Genomic DNA, 26,196 nt, shown 5'->3' on the forward strand with positions numbered 1-26,196 from the left:
GGAGTTCCTTGGGGAGCAGCAGGGACACCCCTGCTTTATAGCACATCAAAGCACATAGCAGGAGGTGAGTGGGGCTTTCATCCTTGCCCAGGAATTACTAATGAAGGTCCCAAACAGAGACAAATACTAGGTGCCTACATTCTATAGAGGGCCACAGATCCCGGGGCAGAACTCACCCCTGCAGGCACTGCTAGCTACCACCACCAGCCACCCCTTTTCCCAATCTATGCTAAGACTGGGGCCAAGGGCAAGTCACAGGTGTGTACACATGTCAACGCTGACCCAAATGTACATTTAAACATGTGCAGTTCATCCTATGTCCGTTGTACTTTACTAAAGCTTTTTTTTACAAAAAGGGCAGGGGGTGAGTTATCAGCAGTGTGATGTTTGCAGAGAAATGCTTATTTCACACACTAAAAGGCCAATAACGGGGGGCTCCTCTCGGAGCAAGGAGTGTCTGGCAGGATGGGGAGGCTGGCTATACACCTGGTGAGCTGGAAATCAAACCATGGTTACGTCAGACGAAGGAGGGCAGGTAGACATGAATAGCCTGGATATGGGAACACGTACAACCTCAGACAGGAGTCTCTGCCTTTGTGCCCAGGCTGGCTGGGGCAGCTGAGTCAAGATAAGGAGCAGCTGCAGCAAGGTTGGCCTGGGTCTCTTTCCTTACCATCACTCCCTTGTGGCTCCTTCAGGGATTCAGGTGAAGGAGTGTGGACATGGTCAGGGGTCACGGACTGCCAGAGGAAAACAAGGAATTGGGGTGCTTCTGGCAGGAGGTCTCAGCGGGGTTTCTCTGAAAGATCCTTAGTAATAAATGGGCCCCCTGAACCAGGTCCCAGGAAAACCAGCAGCTAAGGCCACCAGCAACAGACAGAACAAGGCTGGGCCAGAGTAAGGAGGCATTTCCCCACCACTGAGGGCAGCCAGTCCGACAAGACGGGTCCCACTCTGGACCCCCAGCACCACAGTCACAGGCCCAGGAGCCGGGAAGAGAACAGAGGTCCCTATAGCTAACTCACCCCCCTTGTGACTCCCACCCCCACAAACCGAAGACTGTCTTCCAGCTCTGTGGGATGGAAGCACTGAGATTTGATCCAGATCTGAGAATGGAATGGTACACGAGCCTAGCTTGCACTGGACTGAATCTTTTTACTCTCCTTCAAAAAAATTATTTCACGAGCACCTGGGTGGCTCAGTCAGTTGAGCAGCTGACTTCAGCTCAGGTCATGATCTCACAGCTCAAAGGCTTGTGAGTTCGAGACCCACGTCGGCTCTGTGCTGACAGCTCAGAGCCTGGAGCCTGCTTCTGATTCTGTGTGTCCCTCTCTGTCTCTGCCCTCCTCAACGGCTGCTCACGTTCTGTCTCTCTCTGTCTCAAAAAATAAAATAAAACATTAAAAAAAAAATTTTTTTTAATTATTTCAGGGGTCCTTAGGTGGCTCAGTCGGTTGAGTGTCCGACTCTTGATTTCGGCTCAAGTCATGATCTCATGGTTCGTGGGTTCCAGCCCTGCGTCAGGCTCTGTGCTAACAGCTCAGAGCCGGGAGCCTGCTTCGGATTCTGTGTCTCCCTGTCTCTCTGCCCCTCCCCCACGGTCTCTCTTTCTCTCAAAAATAAACATTAAACTTTTAAAAATTATTTCAAAAATATACAAGAGCAGAGACGCACATCATAAACCCCTGAGAAGATCACTCATTTGCAAACGTGACCAACTAGTGGCCAATTTTGTTTTCTCTATTCCCTCACCAACTTCCCAACCCACCCTGTATTATTCTGAAGGAAGTTCCAGACGTTATATTGTTTTACCCATAAATATTTCACCATGTATCTCTAAAAAAATCCAGGTTATATGCACACTTCCCCAATCATTTTAGGATTATATTGGAAATGGCCAGAATTTATGAATCAGCCTAAGACACTAAGGGCAAAAAGCTAAAGGCAATTATCGGAAAGAAGGAAACCGCCCCCCCCCCGGGAATGTTTACATTCCACTGTCTTCAGACCCTCCAATAAGCTTGACACTGCCTTCCAGGGACCAGCCCCCCCCCCCCCCCCCACCCAGCCCCGGCCTGCAGGTCAAGGCCACTCCTGCATCCACTTCTCCTGCTCACCAGCTCCTCCTCCTTCCGGTTTGGCTCTAGGAGGTGCCTCTGGAGGCTCCAGATACCTAGGGTGCCCCTGGTCTCCCCTGCTAGCCAAGAACTCCTCATAGGTAGGGATGCTAGCTCACCCTTTCTTGGGTCCTCTGGACCAGTCAGGGCTTGTGGGTCCAGACAGCTGCCAATGGAGAGGCAGCCTCAAATCATGGTGCCCCTGCTGGTCTTTGGTGATGGCCCACCACCTGGAGCCCCCTCCCCTCAGGGATCCCTCCACTCTGGACGGGCCCTACCTCTTAAACACCACGCTAACTCTGGCTTGAATCTGGCGATGATAAATTCGTCACAGTGGCCTGGACCTCCTGCTGCCCCAAGTTCATTTCCCAAGCACAGGCTCCTACATCCCTTCTACCTTTCCCTGTCACTGGCCTCCTCTTTCCTCTACCCCAGCTCCCTACCCCTCCGTCCCTTGGGAAAACCGGGCTCCCACCTGAGCCTGCCTGTGCTGGATACCCTGCCTTACCTGTGGCATCCAGATGATCTTCTGCGTCCGGAAGAAGTGGTATATGGCCGAGAAGCCCTGATAGCCTCCTCTCAGGATGCAGACAGGGTGGCGGGTGAGGTTGGCCAGGGCTCTGCCACACTCGACGGCAGCTCCAGGCACCAGCCCTAAGAGCGGAGACCAAAGAGGTGAATGTCCCCTGTGTGCGCACCATTCACCCTGAGCTCCAGTAGATGGTCACCTGTCTGGAAAAGCAGCGGTCTAGGAAACTGAACAAATATAAATGGAGAGGAGTGTTAATAACTAAAATTTAAGGGGCCCGCCTGGGTGGCTCAGTCGGTTGGGTGTCCAACTTCGGCTCAGGCCATGATCTTGCGGTTAGTGCGTTTGAGCCCTGTGTCGGGCTCTGTGCTGACAGCCTGGAGCCTGCTTCGGATTCTGTCTCTCTCTTTCTCTCTGTCCCTGCTCACTCACTCTCTCACAAAAACAAACATTAAAAAATAAAATTTAAAAAGCCACTTGCTACTAATTAAGTTCATGCTTCTTTTCTGTAAACTCTTAAATTGTATAGATCCCCACGTTATTGCAAGGAAAGATGATTTAACAGAGAAATCTCTCTAATATATACACACAACACATATCGTATACCAGACAATTCACCTAGTTAAAGTGTATAAGGTAATGGTTTTTAGGGTATTCACAGAGTTGTGCAACCATCACCCCCCAAAAGGCACTCCTGCACCAGTTAGGTTTCGCTCCTTATTTCCCTTCAAACACCCTCAAACACCCAGCACGAGGCAACCACTGATCTAATTTCTCTCTACAGATTTGCCCATTCTGGACGTTTTGTGTAAAGGGAATCATGCAAATGGTGCTTTGGGTCTGGCTTCTTTCACCCAGCATAAGATCTTCAAATTTCATCCGCGTTGTAGCGTGGGCCAGTACTCTGTTCTTTTTTAGGGCTGAATACTATTTCATCATGTGACTCTACCGCCTTTTGGTTTATCCATTCATCTGCCAATGCACATAGGGCCATGTCCACATCTTGGCTATTGCGGATGGTGCTGCTGTGAACACTTGCACGCAAGATTCTGTGGGCACGTTTTCACATACGTACCGAGGAGCAGAACTGAACCATACAGTAACTCTACATTGAACTTTAAAAAAAATTTTTTTAATGTTTATTTTTGAGAGAGAGAGGCAGAGCATGAACTGGAGAGGGCAGAGAGAGAGGGAGACACAGAATCCAAAGCAGGCTCCAGGCTCTGTCTGCACAGAGCCCGATGCGGGGCTCAATGAATCATGAATCTCAAACTCATGAATCATGAGATCGTGACCTGAGCCAAAGTCAGACGCTTAACTGAGCCACCCAGACGCCCCTACAATGAACTTTTGGAAGGAAATACCAAACTGTTTCACAGCACCTGCACCACCTTACACTCAGACCAGCGAAGCAGGAGTGCTCCAATTTTTCCACACCCTCACTGATGCTCGTTAGCATCCATCTTTTGGATCGTGGCCATTCTAGTGGGTGTGAAGTGATAGCTCACTGTGGTTTTGACAATGTGTTCATCTTAAATGCCCTCGCTGATCCACAGAATCACGAGACCATATGCATGCATATAGATAGGTATAGGTATAGGTATAGGTATAGGTATGGCAGGAAGTTTACATAATTAAGGCTAAGCCAAGATATCCCAAGGCCAGGATCTGAGCCTTAAAGAGAAATACCATGCAGTAGACTCTGGAGAGCCAGCTAAAGGAGAAAGGGAAGGGCACAGACTCGGGCTTCTATATCGAACCTTTGTCCAAAGAGAGAAAGCCAATTCCAGCAGGGGCTGCTGAGCCCAACAATGGCCTCCAGACCTGTCGGGAGAGACTGTATCTAAAGAACCTGTAGCTGGCAAGACAGGGGCCAAACCCTATCCTAGAAGGCTGGGCTTGGAAACCAGAATGCTGGGTGTCTCAACACCATCTCCCTCTTGAGCGAGAGGCTGAATAATGGCTAAAGGGTCAGAGGGCCTAGGAGAGGGGAGTCCCCAGACACACTGCTGTTGCCTTTAAACCAGACAGCTGCTCCCCCGCCAATGTCACATGACTGGCTGGAGGCCTATCCATTGGGGTGCCATGGGGTCAATGGAAGAAGGCCAGTTTCCAGGAGAATAATTAGAGATTCCAGGGGAGAGCCATGAGAATAGCCAGGGGCCCAGGCTACCCAGCCATGGATACCATGGGGTTAATATTTTTAAAACCTTAAATTCATTTTTAATCCCATTAACCTTCAGTTCTCCACTGACACGAGGCTTCATACATGTTGAACTGGGCACCCACTGCTTCAAAAGGCCGGGACGACTTCCAGGCCAAGGGGCTTTCCATTCAGCAGGGAGCTTTAAGTTCAATTATTTTTGGTCCTCAGCACGAGGACAATTGGCTTGAAAGTCAGGCTGTGTTGAGAGAGGAAGAAAAAAAAAAATTCCCAAAGCTTCCCCCCATGGTTGTTGTGAATGCCCCAGCCCAGGGAACTCTACCCACACATATCAAGAGCCCAATTTGGGCAAGGGTGGGGAGTGTCTGTAATCCACATGTTACAAGGAAGGAAGGATGGTTTAACATAAGGGAAATGTCTCTCCTACAAGAAGGGGGCTGCCCTTGGCCTGGTAAAAGGAGTTTAGAGAAAGAGCCCCAGGGCAACATGGGTGGCTCCATCGGTTCAACACCCAAGTCTTGATTTTGACTCAGGTCATGATCTCATGGTTCGTGAGATCGAGCTCCATGTCGGGTTTCATGCTGAGTGTGGAGCCTGCTTGGGATTCTTTCTGTCTCTCTCTCTCTCTCTCTCTCTCTCTCTCTCTCTGCCTCTCTCCCCACTCACTTTCTCTCAAAATAGTAAAACACATATTAAGAAAGAAAGAAAGAAAGAAAGAAAGAAAGAAAGAAAGAAAGAAAGAAAGAACGAACCCACCGCAGAGGCCAAGACAAGGAAAGGTACTCTCCAGGTTCCTGAGAAGAGATCCAGCTGAGAAAGTGAAAACACCTCATCTGCAAGAGCTGGGGGGTCCTAAAAACCACCTGTGCCCCATTTCTGCCACAGCAGGACAGGAGGGTGGTTAACCTAACGCTGGATAGGAGAAAAGTAGCAACAGCCCAGGGACGAGCAGCACTCATGGAAAGCCTGAGAAGGAGGGCACAGAGCTGGGGGGCAGGGAACTGCTCAGGACTCACACTAGATGGGGACATGTCAGCCACAGACACAGCAAGGACAAAGGCCCGTGGCCACAGGCCACACAGGTGAGCTACACATCACCAGGAGGTCAGGAGAGATGGACCCCTGCTTCTAGGATGTGTGATGGAGGCTCCACCCACAAACAGATTTCCTTGGAGGGGGTGGGGAGGTGTGTGCTTAACAGTAGGAAGGGGAAAGGGATGGTGAGAGAAACCTCGAAATGGTCTTTTACCCCAAAGACTGCGTTCACCTGAAAGATGCCATTTTAAAGGAGAAAAGAGCCTTGACTGGGCAAGGTGTAGATATACGTGTGCGTGCGGTTTGAGGTCTTGCTGTGTTGTTTTGTGGTTGTGGTTTCCTAAGGAGTGAGAATGGGGGTCCCGTGGCAAGGTGAGGTCAGCTATAGAACGTAGAGGGGGTTATCTTTATTGACAACCATTTCCTATGGCTTTAGGGTCCAGCCCGCAATCTTAGGATTGCAGACTGGAACCCAACAAGATAAGCTTGGGGGAACAGGGCACAATTTCCTGACTAAGGACCTCCAGAAGACTGGTTTTATTAAAGGTGGAAGCCTGGCGCCACCTAGTGACCACTGTGGTGTGAATGCCCCGGGGCCATGGAAACACCCACACCTATTCACAGCTGAGCCAGAAGAAACAGAGCCTCTGTGCCCCATCCCTCACTCTCTGCCCTTCCCTGCTCACGCGTGCTCTCTCTCTCTCTCAAAATAAATAAACATTAAAAAAAAATAAAGGTTGAGGGGCACCTGGGTGGCTCAGTCTGTTGAGCATCTGACTCTTGATTTCGGTCAGGCCATGATCTCACGGTTTGTGAGTTCAAGCCCCACATAGGGCTCTGCACTGGCAGCACAGAGCCTGCTTGGGATTCTCTCTCCCTCTGCCCCTCCCCTGCTTGCTCTCTATCTCTCTCTCAAAATAAATAAAAAATGAACTTTAAAATAAATTTAAAAAAAATAAATAAGGTTGAGTCTGATTCTCCATCCCTTCAGAGTAAGCTGCACTTAGTGACTTCCTTCTAATGAACAGAATGTGGCAGAAGTGACCTTGGAAGTCTCAGGAGTCAGTTATAAAAGGCATGTGCCTTTCCTTTGCTCTCTCTCCTTCTTGGACGGCCCACTCTGGGGGAAACCAGCTGCCATGTCGCAAGGCCACGCAAGCGGTCCTATGGAGAGGTCTAGGTGGTGCAGAACGAAGGCCTCCTGGCCCTACCTGTGTGAGACACCTCAGATGCACATCGTCCTGGCCCAGCAACACCTTCAGATGACAGCGACCCTGGCCAGCATCTCGACTGCGATCTCGGGAGAGACCTGTGCTGGAACCTGGTACTGGTTAATTAATTAACCTTTGCTGCATTAAGCTACCAAACTGAGGGCTAACTCGTTATGTGGAAATAAATAACTCAACATGTGTGGGACCCTGAGTGAGTTACTGCACGTACCTTTCTGGGCCTCAATTTCCCCTTCTATAAAATGGGGGATGTTACCTATTAGGAAACCATTCTCTGTAGCTTCTCACGTTTCTACGTGTCCTTTGAGCAAAGGTACTGGCTTTTCAAAAACATCCGTATATCAAACAGCTTTGGAAGACAGATGGCTTCTCCCTCCAGAGTCAGGGGCGGGCAGGCTTTCTGCCCATTATCAAAGATTCAGGCCCCTGAGCTCAGAGTTCTCCTGGAACACAAGCCACCGTGTAGGTGGCTATTACCCGGCCCTCCTTCCTGGCACCCTGTGAGAGTCGGGGCTTGGGCACCAGCGTAGAGAATGGGGACATTCTGGAAGTGTTCAGTGCTCTGAGTCATGAAGTCCGTCGACTCGGACTCCGGAGCCTCAGGTCTTCTGCCAGCATCTGTGACACTGTGGCAGCCTCGCCTATCGTCTTGTGAGGAAGGGAAAACCTGAGCCAGACCCACCCCCGTTCTTGACATGCCCATTTCTCACAGGGATGTTCTACGGACTGCAGGCGTCGACCCGGGGAGAGCCTTTGGTATGGTTCCCAGCACGCGGCAGAAGTTATTCCCTAACTGTCAAGACCTACCCGGCCCGTCGTCACAGTTGTCACCTTCCTCCTCTTTTAAGACGATCTCCAGGGTGCTGGTGTTTTGGTCATACACCACACAGTATCTCACGCACTCCAGATCCACAGACTCTGGGAGAAGATACTCGCTCGCCTTCTACAGAAACCACAAGACAGGTGTGTGGGCAGGTGGGTTCAGTTGAGCAAATGCCCCCTGCACACCAGCACCAGAGGTCAGACCGTGCCCGTTCCCCTGACTACACCCACAGGCACGGAAGCACCGAGAAGGGACCGGAGAGTTTGCAGAGCTCCAAGCGCCTTCCGCACCCACGTGCCCTGCTGTGAATAGCTGACCACAGCTGAGCGGACCACAGACAGCGCCTGACCGAAGAAGTGCTGGTCCACTGACAAGCCCGCAGCCCGCTAGGCGGCCTGGCACGCTTGCCATCGAAGCGACCCTGGCCAGGCTGATGACACCCTCTCTGGGGGACGGTCATTGGCAGTGGCGGCCAAATCCAAAATCTGCCATAGAAAGGGCAGTAAGCAGAGAGCTTGGATAAGCAGGTCACGAGCAAGTGGCTATAACGGGGCCAACTGTACGCTCAAGTGTAAGCTCTCTGAGAGTGGGAACTTATGCCTTTTTGTGGTTGCAGATGTACCCTGACTCTAGAAGAGTGCCCGGCCTGTGGCTATAAATCCAGTCAGAGAGAGGAAAGGGCAAACAGGAACCAGGACGTCATGAGTAGTCGGGGCCGCTGAGTCGCCAGGGTGGTGGACAACGGACGCAGGAACAATGCCCAGGATGCCAAAGGGTGTTCCAGAGCTCGAGGAGGCCTGGCTGGGCACCGGCTGAGAAGTTAGTCTTCACTCGTTCGTAGTGCTCCCCCAAGGCCCCCACTGCTTAAGGGATCCCGAGCCTGCCTCTGTCCCTTGGGACCTGGTCTGACTGACAAAGATGGCCAGACAGAGCACCTGCCGGTGGAACAGGGAGAGTGTACGTCGACTCTACCTGAAGGCAGTCAGGCAAGGCCCGTGGAGGGACAGACCAGGAAGTTGTCTGGGACTGAGAGGGGAGGAATCACATTTGTCTGGAGGCACCAGGAGAGCGAGCGAGTGCTCAGGGGACCAGCAGGGTTTGGACAGCTAATGAGGGGAGGGGGTTTCCGGAGATGGAGAAGACACGAGCAAAGGGGAAGGAGAGGAGAGCCCACGGAGGCCAGAGCAGGCGGGAGAGCAGGAGAGATGTGGCTGGACATTCACGTGCCCTTTCACTTAAGTATTCACTGAGGATGCACTCTGCACGTACCCCGTGTGAGGTTCTGGAATACAGAGGTTCAAAAAGGCAAAGGGAAAGAGCCGTGTCAGCCTGGGAGACTCAGAAAGGCCGTGGAGGGCAGGGAGGTTTGGCGATGGGACCGCAAGGGCGAGGGGAAATTTGCCAGATGGACAAGGGTGGGGGGGATGTTCCAGGCAGAAGGAACAGCTTCCAGGTGTTCATTTTAGTCAACAAACAAGTGTTGAGTTCATCCCAGATGCCAGGGACCAGACTGAGCATCGGGGACACAGTGATTAGCAAAGCTGGCACATACATCCCTGTGCTCCCAGCAAAAGTTCTGGAAGCAGTGTGCTCAGGGGGCCATGAGAACTGGATTTCCTAGATTAAGAGACTGTTGGTTATGGGCGCCTGGTGGCTCAGTCGGTTAAGTGTCCCTCTTCGGCTCAGGTCATGATCTCACGGCTTGTCAGTTCGAACCCCGCGTCAGACTCTGTGGTGACCACTCAGAGCCTGGAGCCTGCTTCAGATTCTGTGTCTCCCTCTCTCTCTGCTCCTCCCTCACTCACACTCTGTCTCTGTCTCTCTCTCAAAAATAAATAAGCATTAAAAAAAAAAGTTTCTGGGGTGCCTGGGTGGCTCAGTTGGTTAAGCATCTGACTTCAGCTCAGGTCACAATCTCGTGGTTTGTGAGTTCGAGCCCCACGTCGGACTCTGTGCTGACAGCTCGGAGCCTGGAGCCTGCTTCCGATTCTGTGTGTGTATCTCTCTGCCCCTCCCCAACTCATGCTCTGTCTCTCTCCAGCTCTTAAAAATGAATAAATGTTAAAAATATTTTTTTAATGAAAAAAACTTTTTTTTAAATTTTTAAATAATAAAAATTTAAAAAAAGACACTGTTGGTTGTCAACACCACTAATTTGATCACCATTGCCGTCAGGAGTGAACATCCAAGGAAGGATTTACTGGCATCTAACACATCCGGCAGGGGTGGGGAGCAACTGATCCCCAGGAAAACCTGAACCAGGGCTCTGAAGCCCAGACCTCCCCCTCAGGTGCTCCTCTCCACTCCCCCTGCACACAGACCTCACCTTCTCCGTCAACGTGCTCCTGAGGCCTGTGACACAGCCACCAGTGATGCCCAGACGCCCACCCTCCAAAACTCAACTGCTCAATAGAGGAGGAGCCTGCTTCTCCGATCACAACTCCGTTTTGCTCTTTTCATCCTAGGCCCATGGCCAATCACTGAGGCCCGGATCTGAATACTAGTTTAGGGCCTATCACCAGACACCCGTGATTTGGGCAGGAAGAGTTCCCCTCAAAAAAGGGTGGGGGTGCTGCAACAGAAAAGGAACAGATATCCACCACATCCACTTTTCGGGGGAAAAGATACTGCCACATTAAAGTGGAAATCCACTGTAGGACACATTCCAATTTCGGCAGTGTTAAAATATGGGGGACTTATGTGCGTCTGAGAACCAAGGAAACGTGGGAGGGCAAGGTCATTGGGGGACCGGGTGAGAGTAGAAGCCTGTGTGCCCAGCGAGGGGGCTGGAGGGGGAGGCCATGAGCACCGAGTTGGGGGCCGTGTGTCCTGCTGGGGCTGCTGGTTAGAAAGTTGGGGAGGGGAGCCGGGAGGCGTCAGCCTGGCTGAGGCCCAGAGGAGGTCTCTTTCAGACCCAGGGAGCTGCCAGAATCAAAAGAATACGCAAATCTGAGAGTGGAGCCATACATCATCCCGAAGGAGCTCTGGACAGGCTGCAGAAGGCAGAGAATATTCTGAAATGGGGACTAAGAGCTAGAGTATGGAGCCAGAGAAGTGACAACCCCAGGAGGAAAAAAAAAAGCAGATACTGATGGGTAGGGGTGGGGAGAGGAGGGTGTTAGGTCGCAAGCTTACCCTGCAGTCAAATGCTCTACTGCTGAGCTACACTCCCAAGCAGTGAGCTTAACCCGGAAAAATGCCCGAGGCAGGGCCCACTCTGGCGAGGTACATGGCACAGGGCCAGAGACGGAGTATACACCCGCAGGGCGGCAGTGGGAAGGGGAGGGGATAGTTTCTCCAGACAAAATTTTACAGGTAAAACTGACAGCTCAGGTAATCGCGGATGGGTAGTCGAAACTGGAAGCCTGGGTGAGATCTCTGAACGAGAAGGTACACGGACAGATCTGAAGGAGACCCAGGACAAACCAGTGGTTGTCTTCACACAGCAGCTGGCGAAAATGAAGCTGAACCAGGCAGACAGAGGAGACACCAGGGAAAGAAGGAACGAACTTGGAAGTCAAGGGTGGAGGATGTGGTTGGGATGACGGAGGACAGAGACAGATCCTGAGTGAAGGCCCGCCCCACATTCTGACTCTGCCGGTATACCTTCTCCACTCGACGGGCTGTAATCACGTGGCTCTCGTCATACTCCCATTTGGAACGCACATCTGGAAAGGAAAAGTATTTTTTTTTAATGTTTGTTTTTGAGAGAGAGCACACACGTGCAGGGGAAGGAGAGTGGCAGAGGGAGAGGGGGACAGAGGATCTGAAGCAGGCTCTACACTGTCGGCAGGGAGCCCGATGCCGGGCTCACACCCACAAAACGTGAGATCATGACCTGAGCTGAAGTCAGACACTTAACCAACTGAGCCACCCAGGTGCCCGGAAAGGAAAAAGTCTTTTTTTTTTTAACATTTATTTATTTTTGAGAGAGACAGTGTGCATGCACAAGCAGGGGAGGAGCAGAGAGAGAGAGAGAGAGAGAGAGAATCTTAAGCAGTCTCTACACTGTCAGTGCACAACGTGATGCCAGACACGAACTCACGAACCATGAGATCAGGACCTGAGCCAAAATCAAGGGTCAGATGTTCAACCAACTAAGCCACCCAGGCACCCCATGAAAAGTATTCTCTTTAAATGTTTATTTATATTTGAGAGAGACAGACAGAGCTTGAGCCGGGGAGGGGCAGAGGGACAAAGACAGAATCCAAAGCAGGCTCTACGCCGTGGACCTGTGTGTCAGCACAGAGCCCAACGCGGGGCTCGAACACGAGCAGTGAGATCATGATCTGAGCCGAAGTTGGACGCTTAACCGACCAAGCCACCAAGGGGCCCCAGGAAAAGTGTTTTTTAATAACTGTATTTACATATGACCAAACTACTTAGAGTACTTGCACCATGTGCAACGTGTATTTGACAGTGAGGTGACAGGAACTGTAGTTCCTCCATTCCAGGCTGCCTGCATGCCTCTCCTGCCCCATCAGACTCACACTCACACAGCCCCTTAAGCAATGAGGCTTGGTATCTTTGATTTAGGGGAAGTTTTCTCTGAGGTCCAAAAAAGTGGGAAGGGGGAAAATCAAAGCCAGAGTGAGCTCATCCCAAACGCTCCATGGAATTTGAGACCCAAATTCAGACTCTAAAACCTACGAACTGAGGTTCTAAATGTCCCTGCAGAAGGTATGACACTGATGCCCTCAAAGTTGGGAGGAATGTGGAACAGGAACGGAGTCTTATGTATAAATTCTAAGAAGGACTGTTATCCAAAACATCATTTTTTAAGATATTATTTTTTTAAGTTTATGTATTTTGAGAGAGAGAACACACATGAGCAGGAGAGGGGGAGAGAGACAGAGAGAGACAGAGACAGAAAGAGAATCTAAGCAGGCTCCGCACTGTCAGTGCAGAGCCTGACACAGGGCTCAAACTCATGACGTAAGATCATGACCTGAGCCAAAATCAAGAGTCAGCTGCCTAACCGACTGAGCCACCCAGGTGCCCCTAAAATATCCTTTAAGTAATCTCTACATCCAACATGGGGCTCAAACTCACAAACCCAAGATCATGAGTTGTTTGCTCTATTGACTGAGAGCCAGGACCCCCCAAAACGATTCTTAAATTCAACAACAAACAACCCAATTTAAAAATGGGCAAAAGATATGAACAGACACAGCACACCAAAGGAGATGTGCAGGTGGCAAATAAACATAGAAAAAGATGCTCCACATCATGTCAAAGGAATGCAAATTGAAACAGTGAGATACCCCTACATGCCTATTTGTCTATTTGAGTGTCAAAAACCTGGGGCGCCTGGGTGGTTCAGCCGATTAAGCGTCCGACTTTGGCTCAGGTCATGATCTCACGGCTTGTGAGTTCAAGCCCCGTGTTGGGCTCTGTGCTGACAGCTCAGAGCCTGGAGCCTGCTTCAGATTCTGTGTCTCCCTCTCTCTCTGCCCCTCCCCCACTTGTGCTCTGTTTCTCTGTCTCTCTCTCTCTGTCTCTCTCTGTCTCTCTCTCTCAAAAATAAACATTAAAAAAAAAATCCAAAACACAGACAGCACCAAATGCTTGTGGAAACCAGAACGGTCCTTCACTTTGGAAGACAGTTTGCAGTTTCTAACAAAACTAAACATACTCTCACCAGCTAATGGTGCTCCTTGGTATTTACCCAAAGTAGTTAAAAGTTTATAACCACAAATGTTTATAGCAGCTTTTTCGTAACTGCCAGAAGTTGAAAGCAAAGATTTCCTTAAATAGGTGAATGGATATAGGGGTATATCCAGACAATGGAACACTATTGAGCATGCGTGCCTGCACGTACACACACACAGACACACACAGCTATCAAATCTGGAAGAGACATGGAAGAAAGTTAAATGCATGTAGAGGTGAAAGAAGCCAGTCCGAAAAGGCTATATATTGTATGGTTCCAAGTATAGGACATCCCTGAAAACACACAACTGTGTAGACCATAAAAAGATTAGTGGTTGCCAGGGGTCAGTGGGGAGGGAGGGATGAATACACAGAGCACTCAGGATTTCTAGGGCAGTGAAATGCAGGATCCTGTAATGATGCACATATGTCATCCATTTGCCAAAACCCAGAGAATGTACGACACTAAATGTAAACTCTGGGCTTTAGGTGATAACAGAATATCAATGTAGGTTCATCAGTAATAACACACACACCACTCTGGTGGGGGATGAGGACAGTTGGAGAGGCTGTGTTTAGGTGGGGAACGGGGAATTTAGGAAATCTCTACTTTTTAAAATGTTTACTTGAGGCGCGCCTGGGTGGCTCAGTCGATTGGGAGTCTGACTTCGGCTCAGGTCTTGATCTAATGGCTCATGAGTTCAAGCCCCGCATTGGGCTCTGTGCTGACAGCTCAGAACATGGAGCCTGCTTCAGATTCTGTGTCTGCCTCTCTCTCTGCCCCTCCCCTGCTCATGCTCTCTCTCTCTCTCTCTCTCAAAAATAAAGATTAAATATATATATACATATATATATATTTAAAAAAAGATTTGCAAGACCTTAAAAATAAAATGTTCGAGAGAGCACATGCACATGAGAGGCAAAGAGAGAGGGAGAGAAAGAATCTGAAGCAGGTTCCGCCCTGCCAGCGCACAGCCCTACTGGGTGCGATCCCACAAACTGTGAGATCAGCACATGAGCTGCAGTCAGGAGTTGGACGCTTAACTGACTGAGCCCCCCAGGCGCCCCAAGAAATCTCTACTTTCTGCCCAATTTTGCTATGAACTTAAAACTACTCTAAAAGTATTTCTTTAAAAAGACAGAAGAGGGGGAGGTTTCTGGGTGAGTCAGTCGGTTGAGCATCTGACTCTTGATTTTGTCTCCAGTCACGATCCCAGGGTTGTGGGTTTGAGCCCCGTGTTGGGCTCTGAGCTGAGCCAAGCCTGGACCTGCTTGGGATTCTCTGGTTCTCCCTCTGCCCCTCTCCCCACCTTGTGCACACCCGCTCTAAAATTAAAAAAAAAAAAAAAAAAAAAAAGGACATAAGAAAGCACAAACCAAAAAATACAGGTAAACCTAATTATATTAAAATTAAGAACTTCTATCTTTTTTCATCAAAATACAACATTAAGAAGGTGAAAGGGCAAGCCACAGAGTGAGGAAAAAGATCTGTGATACAAATAACAAAAGACTTGTAGCCAGAGTTTATACAGAGCTTGTGAGTCCATGAGTGAAGACATAAAACAAAACATCTCAGACATGTGACCATATCTTTATTTTAAATAAAGGCCACATCCCTAGGCTGACCCCAGCCTCCCTTAAAGCACCTTCCTGAGAAAACTCAAAGTTACCAAAAGAACTTTCTGTTTGCCCAGCCAACACCTGAAGGTAGGGCCCCTGTCTCCCAGCCTCTGGGGAAGGGTAGGAATCTAACTTTGATAAGCTCCAGTCAGCAAACCCAGATGGATTTCACAGGGATCACACCCCTTCCGCTTCTTGTAATTTTTCACTTTCCCCAGTCCCCTGAGCCCCACATTCCCTCTCCCTCTCCACCCGCCTCCCTCACTCCCTTAAATCACCCAGTGACCTCTGTGCAATCCAAAGCAGAGTTCAGTTCACACTGGACTCCTTCCTATTGCAACAGTATATTATTGATTAAAATCTGTCCTTGCCTCTTTAACTAGGGTCTGGCTTTGTTTACCTGTGGTGCTGTGCAAGCAACAAAAATGAATCAAGTACATGTAGCTAATGTAACATTACCAGGGAATTTTGTGTTTTGTTTTTTTTTTAGAGAGAATGCACGGGAGCGGGAAAGAGGAGCAGAGGGAAAGAGAAAATCTTAAGCAGGCTCCACATCCAGTGCAGAACCCACCGCGGGGCTTGATCCCAAGACTGTGAGATCACGACCTGAGCCCAAATCAAGAGTTGGACGCTCAAAAGACTGAGCCACACAGGCGTCCCAGGAATGAATCTTAACAATATAAACTTGAGCAAAAGAAGTCAGATACACGGTCTGTATGGTTTAAAAACAAGCAAAACTAAGCAGAGTAAACTGTAAGCTCATTTCACTCATTAATATAGATGTGAAAATCAGAAATCACAATAAGCCAAATCTAACAGCGTGCACATGCTATGTGATGATGGAGTAGGAACTATGTAATACTAGAAAATCACATTATTAAAGGGGCCCCTGGGTGGTTCAGTCAGTTAAGCGTCTGACTTTAGCTCGGGTCATGATCTCGCGGTTCGTGGGTCCCAGCCCCGCGTTGGGCTCTGTGCTGACAGCTCAGAGCCTAGAGCCTGCTTCAGATTCTGTGTCTCCCTCTCTCTCTCTGCCCCTTGGCTGCTCACACTCTGTCTCTCTCTCTCTCTCTCTCAAAAATAAATAAATATTTTTTTAATATTTTAATTGAAAAAATATTGTAATATTGTGACCAATCACTGTGGAAAAATAAATGCTATTTTCCCATACCCCTGAGCCTTATCCCACAGTCTGGTTTCAATGTTTCCAGTTTGCAAACTGTCTTTTCTGTGTGTATACAATAAATGTTTACTCGTTATTACTTCAGTGATTCACTGATTTTGCTTTGGCTGTTTGGAACTTTGGCAACAAAAGTTTCAACTCATGTCATGAAAAAAGTCTGTAGTAAAACTTCTTTAACCTGTTGGGGAAAATTACTAAATAGCTACAGCAAATATCATAGCAAATTGGTAAAGGCAGAAAAAAGACAAAACGCTCAGTCACGGTCCCTTGTAACACCAAACGGGAGAGCCAAGGGCACAGCAATGCAGTGAGATAAGGGGGGATAAAAAGTAAAATGTATAAGAATTTAAAAGGAAAAAATCAAACTGCCATTATACATAGATAAATATGGTGGTCTACATAGAAAATCCAACACAGGGGCGCCTACATAGAAAATCCAACACAGGGGAGCCTGGGTGGCTCAGTCGGCTAAGCCTCTGACTCTTGGTTTCGGCTCAGGTCACGGTCTTGGGATTTAAGTTCAAGACCCATGTCAGGCTCTGCACTGACAGCGTGGAGCCTGCTTAGGATTCTCTCTCTCTCTCCCTCTCTCTGCGCCCCTCCTCTTTCTCTCTCTCTCAAAATAAACTTAAAAAGAAAGAAAATCTAACAGAACCGCAAATAATTAGGATTAACAGGATAGCACATCAAGATCGCTAGATACAACATAGACGCACACATGCATATATATAAAACAATGGGCTGTAAAAGCCGGGGTGGGGGGTGGTGGTGGATAACATTTCAAAAGAGAAAAGACTTGTGGAAATACCTAATGATCCAAGGGTCTACCAGAACTCACAAATCAGTAACAGAGACTAAAGAAATGGATGTGCAGGGGCGCCTGGGGGGCTCAGTCGGTTAAGCGTCTGCCTTCGGCTCAGGTCATGATCTCCCGCGACGGGCTCTGTGCTGACAGCTCAGAGCCTAGAGCCTGAGCCTTCATATTCTATGTCTCCCTCTCTCTGCCCCTTCCCCACTCACACTGTCTGTCTGTCTGTCTCTCTCATAAAACAGCCAATGTAGGAAGTGTGCCCTTGGGAAGAATGCAGCAGTGCACTTGAAGCAAAGCGTCGGTGCCCAGGAGGCAATTAAGATCCCCGCACTTGGAGATCCAAGAGGCTTTCTGCCTGTGTTTGCATCTATAATCGTGGTCACCAGGAGCAGTGAGGAAGGGAGACCGTCTGCTCTCTGCAGAGGCCAAACATCAAGGTTCTCGTCCTGCAAACCCAAACAAGAGATGCGTGCTGGGAACACAAGTGGCTATTGGGAAACAGGTCTTCTCTTCTTTCCAGGTTTTTCTTCCCCTTAAACATATGACATTTCTAGAGGGCATGGAGAAGTCCAAATGCCATCACTGTGAAAAGTTAGATAAATTTTTCTCTACTAGAAACATGATTTGATTATTCCTTTGGAGGGATCTTTTCAGGAAACAAAAAAAATCATGCCCATGGTTAAAAAAGATCAAAAAGGGCAAAAGGAAGGGCGCCTTGGTGGCTCAGAGGGTTAAGTGTCAGACTCTTGATTTTGGCTCAGGTCATGATCTCGGGGTCATGGGATCAAACCCCACGTCAGGCTCCTCACTGAGCGTGGAGCCTGCTTGGGATTCTCTTTCTCTCCCTCTCTCTACCCCTCCCCCATTCATGCACACGCGCTCACTCTCTCTCTCAAAACTAAACACTTTTTTAAAAAAGACAAGGGAAGGGGCGCCTGGGTGGCTCAGTCAGTTAAGCATCCGACTTTGGCTCAGATCATGATCTCATGGTTCATGGGTTCGAGCCCCACGTCAGGCTCTGTGCTGATAGCTCGGAGCCTGGAGCCTGCTTCGGATTCTGTGTCTCCCTCTCTCTGTGTTCCTCCCCCACTTGCACTCTGTCTCTCTCTCTCTCTCTCTCAAAAATAAATAAAGATTTAAAAAAAATTTTTTTTTTTTAAAAGGACAAGGGGCGCCTAGGTGGCTCAGTCGGCTGAGCATCTGACTTCAGCTCAGGTCATGATCTCATGGTTCATGAGTTCAAGTCCTACGTTGGGCTCACTGCTGTCAGCACGGAGCCAGAATCGGATCCTCTGTCTCCCTCTCTCTCTGCCCCTCCCCCACTTGCGCTCGCTCTCAAAAATAAACATTTAAAAAAATTATGTCAATTAAAGTATCTTAATAATATGAACATCCAGTTCAGTTGCGAGTTCTTCCATTTGACATATGTAATATTTATGTGGAACTGCTGGAATCTTTTATTTTCTCAGTTTTTCCCTGACTGGATAGGACTGAAGCTAGAATTTTCCCTTTCGATAAAAGGAACACAAAAAAATGAACATGTTATGATGTACAACATGAGGACTGTAGCTAACACTACTGTAGGATATGTGGGAAACTTTTTTTTTCTTCTAAGAATTTTTTTAAAGTAATCTCTACACCCAACATGGGGCTCAAATTCACGACCCCAAAATCAAGAGTCATGTGATCTCCCATCTGAACTGGCCAGGCACCCCTGTGGGAAAGTTCTTAAGAGTGAATCCTAAGAGTTCCCATCGTAAGGAGAAATGCTCTATTCTTTTTATTGTATTTATAAGAGATGATGGATGTTAACTAAATCTATCACGATTTCACAATACATGCAAATCAAACCATCATGCTGTATGCCTTAAACTCCTACAGTGATATATGTTGATTATTTCTCAAGAAAAGTGGGGGAAAAAAGATTTGAAAAACTGAACATGTTATTTGTAAACTGATGTTTAGTAACTAGTCATAAACTTGAAATACTAGAATATATTAGAAGCCTAATTCTAGGTAGTCTTATGAATGGATCTCTTTTGACTAATGTAAATATAAATTCAAAAGACAGTTTCAAGATTATTTTTTAATTTTTTTTAAATGTTTATTCATTTCTTAGAGAGAGAGACAGAGCACGAGCCGGGGAGGGACAGAGATAGAGGGAGACACAGAATCTGAAGCAGGCTCCAGGCTCTGAGCTGTCAGCACAGAGCCCGATGCGGGGCTGGAACCCATGAACCAGGAGATCATAACCTGAGCCGAAGTTGGAAGCCAACCGACTGAGCCACCCAAGCACCGCTCAAGATGTTTTAACATGTAATTTTTTTCAATTTTAGAGAGAGAAAGAGAAACAGAGAGCAAGCGCACTAGTGGGGGAGAGGGGCAGAGGAAGAAAGAATGTTAAGCAGGCTCCACACTTAGTGCCATGGGGGTTATCATGACCCAAGCTGAAATCAAGAATCCGATGCTCGACTGAGCCATCCAAGCACCCAAATAAAAAAACTTAAAAAAAAAAAAAAATGTAGCTTCTTGTGAATCACACCTGAAAAAAAAAAAAAAAGAGGTGCTCCTGGGTAGCTCAGTCAGTTAGGTGTCCAACTCTTGATTTTGGCTCTGGTCATGATCTCACAGTTCATGGGTTCAAGCCCTGTGGTCAGACTCTGCGCTGATAATCCAAAGCCTGCTTGGGTTTCTCTCTCAACCTTGCTCTCTGACCCTCCCCCACTCACATGCTGACTCTCTCAAAAAGTAAGTAATTTGGGGGCACCTGGGTGGCTCAGTCAGTTGAGCGTCCGACTTCGGCTCAGGTCATGATCTCTCGGTCCGTGAGTTCGAGCCCCGCGTCGGGCTCTGTGCTGACAGCTCAGACCCTGGAGCCTGTTTTGGATTCTGTGTCTCCCTCTCTCTGACCCTCCCTTGTTCATGCTCTGTCTCTCCCTGTCTCAAAAATAAATAAAACATAAAAAAAACTTAAAATAAAATAAAATAAAATAAAATAAAATAAAATAAAATTAAATAAAATAAAATAAAATAAATAATCTTAAACAAAGGAAAAAGTAGCTCTGAAAAAAAAATATTTGTGGGGTACCTGGGTGGCTCAGTCAGTTGAGCATCTGGCTCTTGATATCAACTCAGATTATGATCTCAGGTTCTTGGGATTGAACCCTGCATTGGGCTCTGCACTGAACATGGAGCCTGTTTAAGATTCTCTCTCTCCCCCTCTGTCCCTCTCCTCTGCTCACACATTCTCTCGGGAAAAAAAAGACATTTAAAGTAGTTATTCATTTATTCATTTATGTGTTCTCTACACCCTATGTGGGGCTTGAACTCATGACCCCGAGATCAAGAGTTGCATGCTGTTCCAACTGAACCAGTTAGGCACCCCAAAGCTACAGTTTTTGATAAGGCTTTGAAACCATGCTCCATAGGGTTAATGGGGTTGAAACTAACAGGAAATTAAAAAAAAAATTTTTTTTTTTAATGTTTATCAATTTTTGAGAGAGAGAGGCAGACTGCAAGCAGAGGGAAGGGCAGAGAGAAAGGAAGTAGGCTTCAGGCTCCAAGCTGTCAGTGCAGAGCCCGATGCGGGGCTTGGACCCACAAACTGTGAGATCCTGACCTGAGCCAAAGTTGGTCGCTTAACCAATTGAGCCACCCAGGCACCCCGAAACTAACAGGAAATTTAAAGCTTGTTTTTCAGAGACCTGTTTCTCCCTAATCAGCTATGGCTTTTTTTTCCAGACCTCACTAACAAATCCACTACTGTCTCTGCAGAAGCCTAGACTCAAGGTCACTGATAGGGTTCCAGCCGATGAACATACAAAGCCCTGCATTCCTGACTGGAAATAAGAGCCCAAAACCCCATCCCGCTCTCAGAGCATGCACAGAGCCCCTTCTCTCTGCCCTAAGACGACCTCCTGAATTTTGTCTCATTTTAATGCTGTGTCCACTATAAAGTGAACATGAGATATATATTAACATACATTTGTGTGATATGAATGCTCCACCTTTCCTCATAAACAGTCTTAAGTCTCCCCATCCTTTTCATCAATATGTATGAAATCCCAACCCCTAGGATTATCAAACACTTGTTCTCTTCCCCTTCAGGAAGGCAGATTTGAGGCTCGCCCTCCTGTCATTTGGCTGTTCTCAAACCCTTTCCTCGCTGTAGGATTGGCTTTGCTGTGCCATGGCGGGCAGACAAACTGGGTTTGGTTATAGCTTCTTAACAAGAGGACTGGGAGACGCCTGGGGGGCTCAGTTGGTTAAGCAGATCTTGATCTCAGCTCAGGTCATGATCTCATGGTTTCGTGAGTTCGAGCCCCACATCGGGCTCTGTGCTGACAGCATGGAACCTGCCTGGGATTCTCTCTCTCCTCTCTCTCTGCCCCTCCCCTACTCGTGCTGTGCACCCCCCCCCATAAACAAACATTTAAAAAATTAAAAGTGAACAAACCAAGAGGATTGGATGTGTTGCTCTAATCTTCCAAGAAGGGCCATTTTATTTTTTTTTTAATTTCTACAATCATGTGGTCTTTAGCTTTGGGGACTATTGTGCATATATGTGCAGATACAAATTTAAATCAGCACAGACCTCATCACATGTGCCCCAGATGACATTGACTTAAAAAAAAATAATCCATGAAGCCAACAGTTGGCTCTTTGAAAAATAAAAATCAACAAACCTTTAGCTAGATGGACTAAGAAGAAGAAAAAGAGAGAGAAGATCCAAATTACTAAAGTCAGAAATCAAGGTAGGGACATTACTACCAAGTCTACGGAAATAAAGAAGACTGTAAAAGAGTACTATCAACAATTATATGCCAAAAAATTAAATAACCTAAATGAAATTGACAGATGCCTAGAAACACAAACCTACCAAGACCAAATCACAAAGAAGGAAAAAAATCTGAGTAGACCTATAACCAGTAAGGAGATTGAATCAATGATCAAAAATCTCCTGGGTGGCTCAGTTGGTTGAGCATCTCTCTCTTTTTTTTTTGTTTTTAAGTTTATTTATTTTGATGGGGGTAGGGGGGAGGGTCTTTCTGAGAGAGACAAAAAATCAGAGGGGGAGGAATCGGGGGGAGAGAGACAGAAAACCAGAGGGGGAGGGATGGGGGTGGGGGGAGACAGAGGATCAAAGTGGTCTCTGTGCTGACAACAAAGAGCCCAATGTGGGGCTCAAACTCACAAACTATGAGATCATGACCTGAGCCAAAGTTGGACGCTTGACCAACCCAGGAACTCAAGCATCTGACTCTTGATTTCCGCTCAGGTCATGATGCCAGGGTCATGGGATCAAGTCTGGCATCAGGTTCCATGCTCAGTTTAGGTTCCATTTCCCCCTCTCCTTATTCCCTGCTTGTGCTCTCTAAAAAAATTTAAAACTCTCCTGACAAAAAAAAAAAAAAAAAAGGAGAAGAAGCGTTGCATAGACCACTCAACCACTCTAATTATCAGGCTGGATCTATACAGGATATATATTCATAGAAAAGAGTTTAAACTACATTCAATATTATTATAATTCACATGTATATTCTTGTACTGGTAGAGTTGACCCAAAGCATAATTATAAGCCAGGTATAGTGCATGCACTGAGGTTTTTCCCTGGTCTGTACTCTCCCCAAGTCCACTACTCTGAAGGGTCTTTCCCATATCTGACCAAAAGCAGATCCCAGAAAAGATCTCATCCATTGCTTCTTACCAATCTAACACTTCAGAATTCAGTGTATTGTCTTGAAAGATGATGATAAACCTTTTGAAATCCCTGACCTAGAGATCTATTCATCCCCAAAGAGAAGAATTTCATGTGTTTATTAAAATATTGATTTAGAGTTCCTGGGTGGTGTAGACAGTTGAGCGTCCAACTCTTGGTTTCAGCTCAGGTCATGGTCTCATGGTTTGTGAGTTCGAGCCTCACATTGGGCTCTGTGCTGATGGCATGGAGCCTGCTTGAGATTCTGTCTCTCCTTCTCTCTGTCCCTCTTCCACTTGTGCTTGCATGCTCTCTCTCTCTCTCAAAAATAAATAAACTAAAAAAAAAAGATTTAAAATACAATTTATTTAATAAAGAAAAATCAGCCCTGGACCTGATGCATTCACTGGTGAATATGTAAAGAAGAACTAATCCCAATACTTCTCACTTTTCAAAAAAAATTGAAGAGGAAAGAACACTTCCTAAGTCATTCTATGAAGCCAACGTTACCCTGATACCAAAGCAAAAGAAACTACAAGAAAAACAGAGAAACAAAAAACCTACAGGCCAGTATGAACACTGATGCAAAAATTCTCCAAAAAAATATTAGCCGCATATTAAAAGGATTACATACCATAAACAAGTGGGATTTATTTGTGAAATGTAAGGACAATTCAACACACCAAAATGTCAATGTAATATACCACATCAACAGAATGAAAGAAAGAAACCACATGATCATTCCAACCGATGAGAAAAAGCATTTGACAAAATGTGGTACACTCTCATAAGAAAGACGTGCAACAAACCAGGAATAAAAAGAAACTACCTCAACATACTAAAACCACATGTTAAAAAAAAAAAAACAAAAAAATGGAGCAAACGTCATATTCAATGGTGAAAGACTAAAGACATTTCTTCTACGTCAGGAAAAACACAAGGATGTGGACTTTCACCACTTTTATTCAACAAAGTACTAGAAGCCCTAGCCAGAGCAATTAGGCAAGAAAAGGAAATAGAGGGCATCTAAATTGTAAAGGAAGAAGCAAAATCAGCTCAGTTTGCAGATGACATCATCTCATATGTGTAAAAACAAAACAAAAAAAACAAAAACAAAAAAAAGCAAAACAAAACAAAAAAAAACCCTAAAGGGCACCTGGCTGGCTCAGTTGGAGGAGCAAGTGACTCTTGATCTGGGGTTCATCAATTTGAGACCCATGGTGACTGCAGAAATTACTAAAAAAAAAATAAACTTCTAAAAATTCCATACATTAAAATATATTCTTTGTACTGTAAAGTTCAATGAGATTTGAAAAACCCTGAAGATCTGACCAAAAAAAACAAAACAAACAAACAAAAAAAACCTGTTAGAACTAACAAATGAATTCATCACAGCTACAGGATATAAAGTTAACACACAAAAATCAGTTGTGTTTCTATACACTCACAATAAACAACCTGACAAAGAAATTAATAATTCCATTTTCAATTATGTCAAAAGGAATAAAATACTTAAGAATTAATTTAACCAAAGAAGCAAAAGACTTGTACGTGGAAAACTACAAAATGTTGCTGAAAGAAATTAAAGGACAAATTAGTGGAAAAACTCTCCATGTTCATGAACTGGGAAACAATGTTGTTAAGATGTCAATACTATACAAAACAAAATTTCAAAACAATCTATAGATTCAATGCACTATCTATCAAACTCCCAATGATTTTTTTTATAGAAAGAGAAAAACCCAGGGTGCCTGGGTGGCTCAGTTAGTTAAGTGGCCGACTGATTTTGGCTCAGGTCATGGTCTCAGGATTCATGAGATCAAGCCCCACATCGGGCTCTGCACTATATCTTCCCCACCCCCTCCCACCCCCCCAAAATAAATAAACATGGAAGGAAGGAAGGAAGGAAGGAAGGAAGGAAGGAAGGAAGGAAGGAAGGAAGGAAGGAAGGAAGACACATCCTCTAAAATTCGTACAGAATCTCAAGACACTAAGAATGGGACAGTCTTTTCAAACAATGGTGCTGGGAAAATTGGATATCCTCATGCAAAAGAATGAAGTTGGACCTTTATCTAACACTACATACACAAATTAACTCAAAATGGATCAAAGACCTAAATGTAAGACCAGAAGTATAAACTTGAAGAAGAAAACATAGGGCAAATCTTCATGACATTGGATTCGGCAATGATTTCCTGGATAGGACACCAAAGGCATGGGCAACAAATGAAAAAGAATTAGGCAAACTGAAATTCATGACAGTTAAATTTGATAAGGTATTAATATCCAGAATATGTAGATAACTGATAAAACTCAAAGGTAAAAAAAAAAAATGATTCAAAAACGGGCAAAGGACTCGATCCCATATTTCTCCAAAGAAGATACACAAATGGCCAATAAGTACATGGAAAAGATGCTCAACATCACTAATCATTAGGGAAATGCAAATCAGAATTATATGGAGATTCTATCTCCTTCCTCTTAGAATGATTACTACCCCCCCCCAAAAAAAACAGAAAATAACAAGTGTTGACAATGACATGGAAGAATTAGAAATTTGTGAACCTTTGTGTTCATGTAAAATGATGCAGCTGCTGTGGAAAACAATGGGGCAATTTCTCAAAAAATTAAAAATAGAATCACCACATGATGCAACAATTCCATTTCTGGTTTATATACCCAAAATAAATAAAAGCAGGGGCTCAGAAATATTTGTACACCCATGATCATCATCATTCACGATAGCTAAAACATGCAGGCAACCCAAATGTCTGTTGACAAATAAATGGATAAGCAAAATGTGGTATATACATACAACGGAATATTATTCAGCCTTAGGAAAATTCTGCAATATGCTACAACATGAAGAACCCGGATGATGTGATGATGCTCAGTGAAATAAGCCGGTTGCAAAACACAAATACTGTATGGCTCCACTTACATGACCTGCAATGGTCAAAAATCATAGAGGCAGATGGGGCGCCTGGGTGGCTCAGTCGGTTAAGCATCCGACTTCGGCTCAGGTCATGATCTCACAGTTTGTGGGTTCAAGCCCCGCATCGGGCTCTGTGCTGACAGCTCAGAGCCTGGAGCCTGGCTTCGGATTCTGTGTCTCCCTCTCTCTCTGTTCTTCCCCTACTCATGCTCTGTCTCTCTCTCTCCTTCAAAAATAAATTTTAAAAAACATTCAAAAATTTTTTTAAAAATCACAGAGGCAGAAAGGAGAATGGGGATTTCCAGGGGATTAGGGATGGGAGGGATGGGGAGTTAGTGTTCAATGGGTGTAAGTTTTAGAGTTTACAGGACGAGGAGTTATGGAGATGGATGGTGGTGTG

At 46.3% G+C, this 26,196-nt stretch overlaps 1 protein-coding gene across 2 annotated transcripts in view; it reads right to left on the bottom strand.

Annotated features, from left to right (window-relative positions):
- The window catches only part of STYXL1 (serine/threonine/tyrosine interacting like 1), a 70,427-nt gene that overhangs the window by 31,438 nt on the left and 12,793 nt on the right, over positions 1 to 26,196 (bottom strand). For both annotated transcript variants that reach the window (XM_015078796.3, XM_015078797.3), the window contains exons 3-5: positions 11,504 to 11,565; positions 7,882 to 8,017; positions 2,626 to 2,771 (exon numbers count right to left, since the gene is read on the bottom strand). In XM_015078796.3, coding sequence (XP_014934282.2) covers positions 2,626 to 2,771; positions 7,882 to 8,017; positions 11,504 to 11,565 — 344 coding nt within the window. The remainder of the gene's footprint in view (positions 1 to 2,625; positions 2,772 to 7,881; positions 8,018 to 11,503; positions 11,566 to 26,196) is intronic.

Source organism: Acinonyx jubatus, chromosome E3 (genome assembly GCF_027475565.1).
Source record: "Acinonyx jubatus isolate Ajub_Pintada_27869175 chromosome E3, VMU_Ajub_asm_v1.0, whole genome shotgun sequence".
NCBI lineage: Eukaryota > Metazoa > Chordata > Mammalia > Carnivora > Felidae > Acinonyx > Acinonyx jubatus.